Below are 1,084 nucleotides of genomic sequence, written 5' to 3' on the forward strand. Positions count from 1 at the left end.
CCTACTTGTACAGTTGTATGATATATTGAATACATTACTTCCTTGTACAGTTGTAGGATACACTGAACACATTCCCTTTGTGTAAAGTTGTAGGATATAGTGTATAAAGTGGTAACATGTTCAGTATATTCCACAACTGTATATGGAGGTAAGGTGTTCAATACAGATATAGGATATACTCTATTTCTTTTCAATTTCCCCGAAGCTACACACGGGTTATATGCACTAGCCATCTTTAATTCTGAGCTGGTGGAAGGCAGCTTAGTCAGTAGCTCTACAGCCAATTTTTGGATTAATTAAATAATTGGATTTGCCCTCACTCATATAATGCACCCACGGTCTCAAAGTGCAGAGTACGACTTCGTGATAAGGAGACGGGAACCACGGATCCTTGGATTCACAGTCCAGCATGCTAACCATTTGAGTATGCGAAGTCCAGGATAAAATGAACACATTGCACCTTTAAACATCTGTGGGATTTACAAAGTTAAATTCTTTACATCTAAAATTATTTGTTACACTACTCACTTTCTCCTGTAGGCTAACTTCTGGAAATTTTGTTCCACTTTCTGCACCTTCTGCAATAAACCCTCCCTATAAGAACAATGACACACGCTATAATCTAATCAAGTAAAAAGTAAATTGTATGTTACAAGCAGAGAAAAAAAGTAGTTTCCCGTGACTTTCGGTCATTTATTCTATCCTAGATTATAACATTCACATGTAAAGCATAAAATCTTTGACAACTGTACACTTTAACAATAGAATGTATTGATACGTACAATATAAATATATAATTACTAAATAATTGCAACAATTCATTTTTTCACCTTAAAATAATTTTATATTAATTTCAAATATTTTCTTCTTTCTTTCAACTCCATATTTTTCTCAAAGGTTACCAAATTTCTAAAAACTTTAAGTTTTAATATCTAAATTATTCTTGAAATTAAAACATTCAATTTACTAATGTTCACACAGATATCATATATATTTATTGTGAAAATTATTACAGTTTGTTTTTGCTTTCCACTAGCCCACACTGTTCAAAAGCAGATACGACTTTATGTGGTTTGACCAGTTG

At 32.5% G+C, this 1,084-nt stretch overlaps 1 protein-coding gene across 1 annotated transcript in view; it reads right to left on the minus strand.

The window, feature by feature from the left end:
- Positions 1–1,084, minus strand: part of LOC106463445 (UPF0587 protein C1orf123 homolog) — a gene marked incomplete at its 5' end in the record, with an annotated part of 18,614 nt that overhangs the window by 3,890 nt on the left and 13,640 nt on the right. Inside the window, one exon of the mRNA XM_013923473.2 lies at positions 529–594. Within this exon, the coding sequence (XP_013778927.2) occupies positions 529–594 (66 nt within the window). The remainder of the gene's footprint in view (positions 1–528; positions 595–1,084) is intronic.

This window comes from Limulus polyphemus, unplaced genomic scaffold, assembly GCF_000517525.1.
Source record: "Limulus polyphemus unplaced genomic scaffold, Limulus_polyphemus-2.1.2 Scaffold1409, whole genome shotgun sequence".
Lineage (NCBI taxonomy): Eukaryota > Metazoa > Arthropoda > Merostomata > Xiphosura > Limulidae > Limulus > Limulus polyphemus.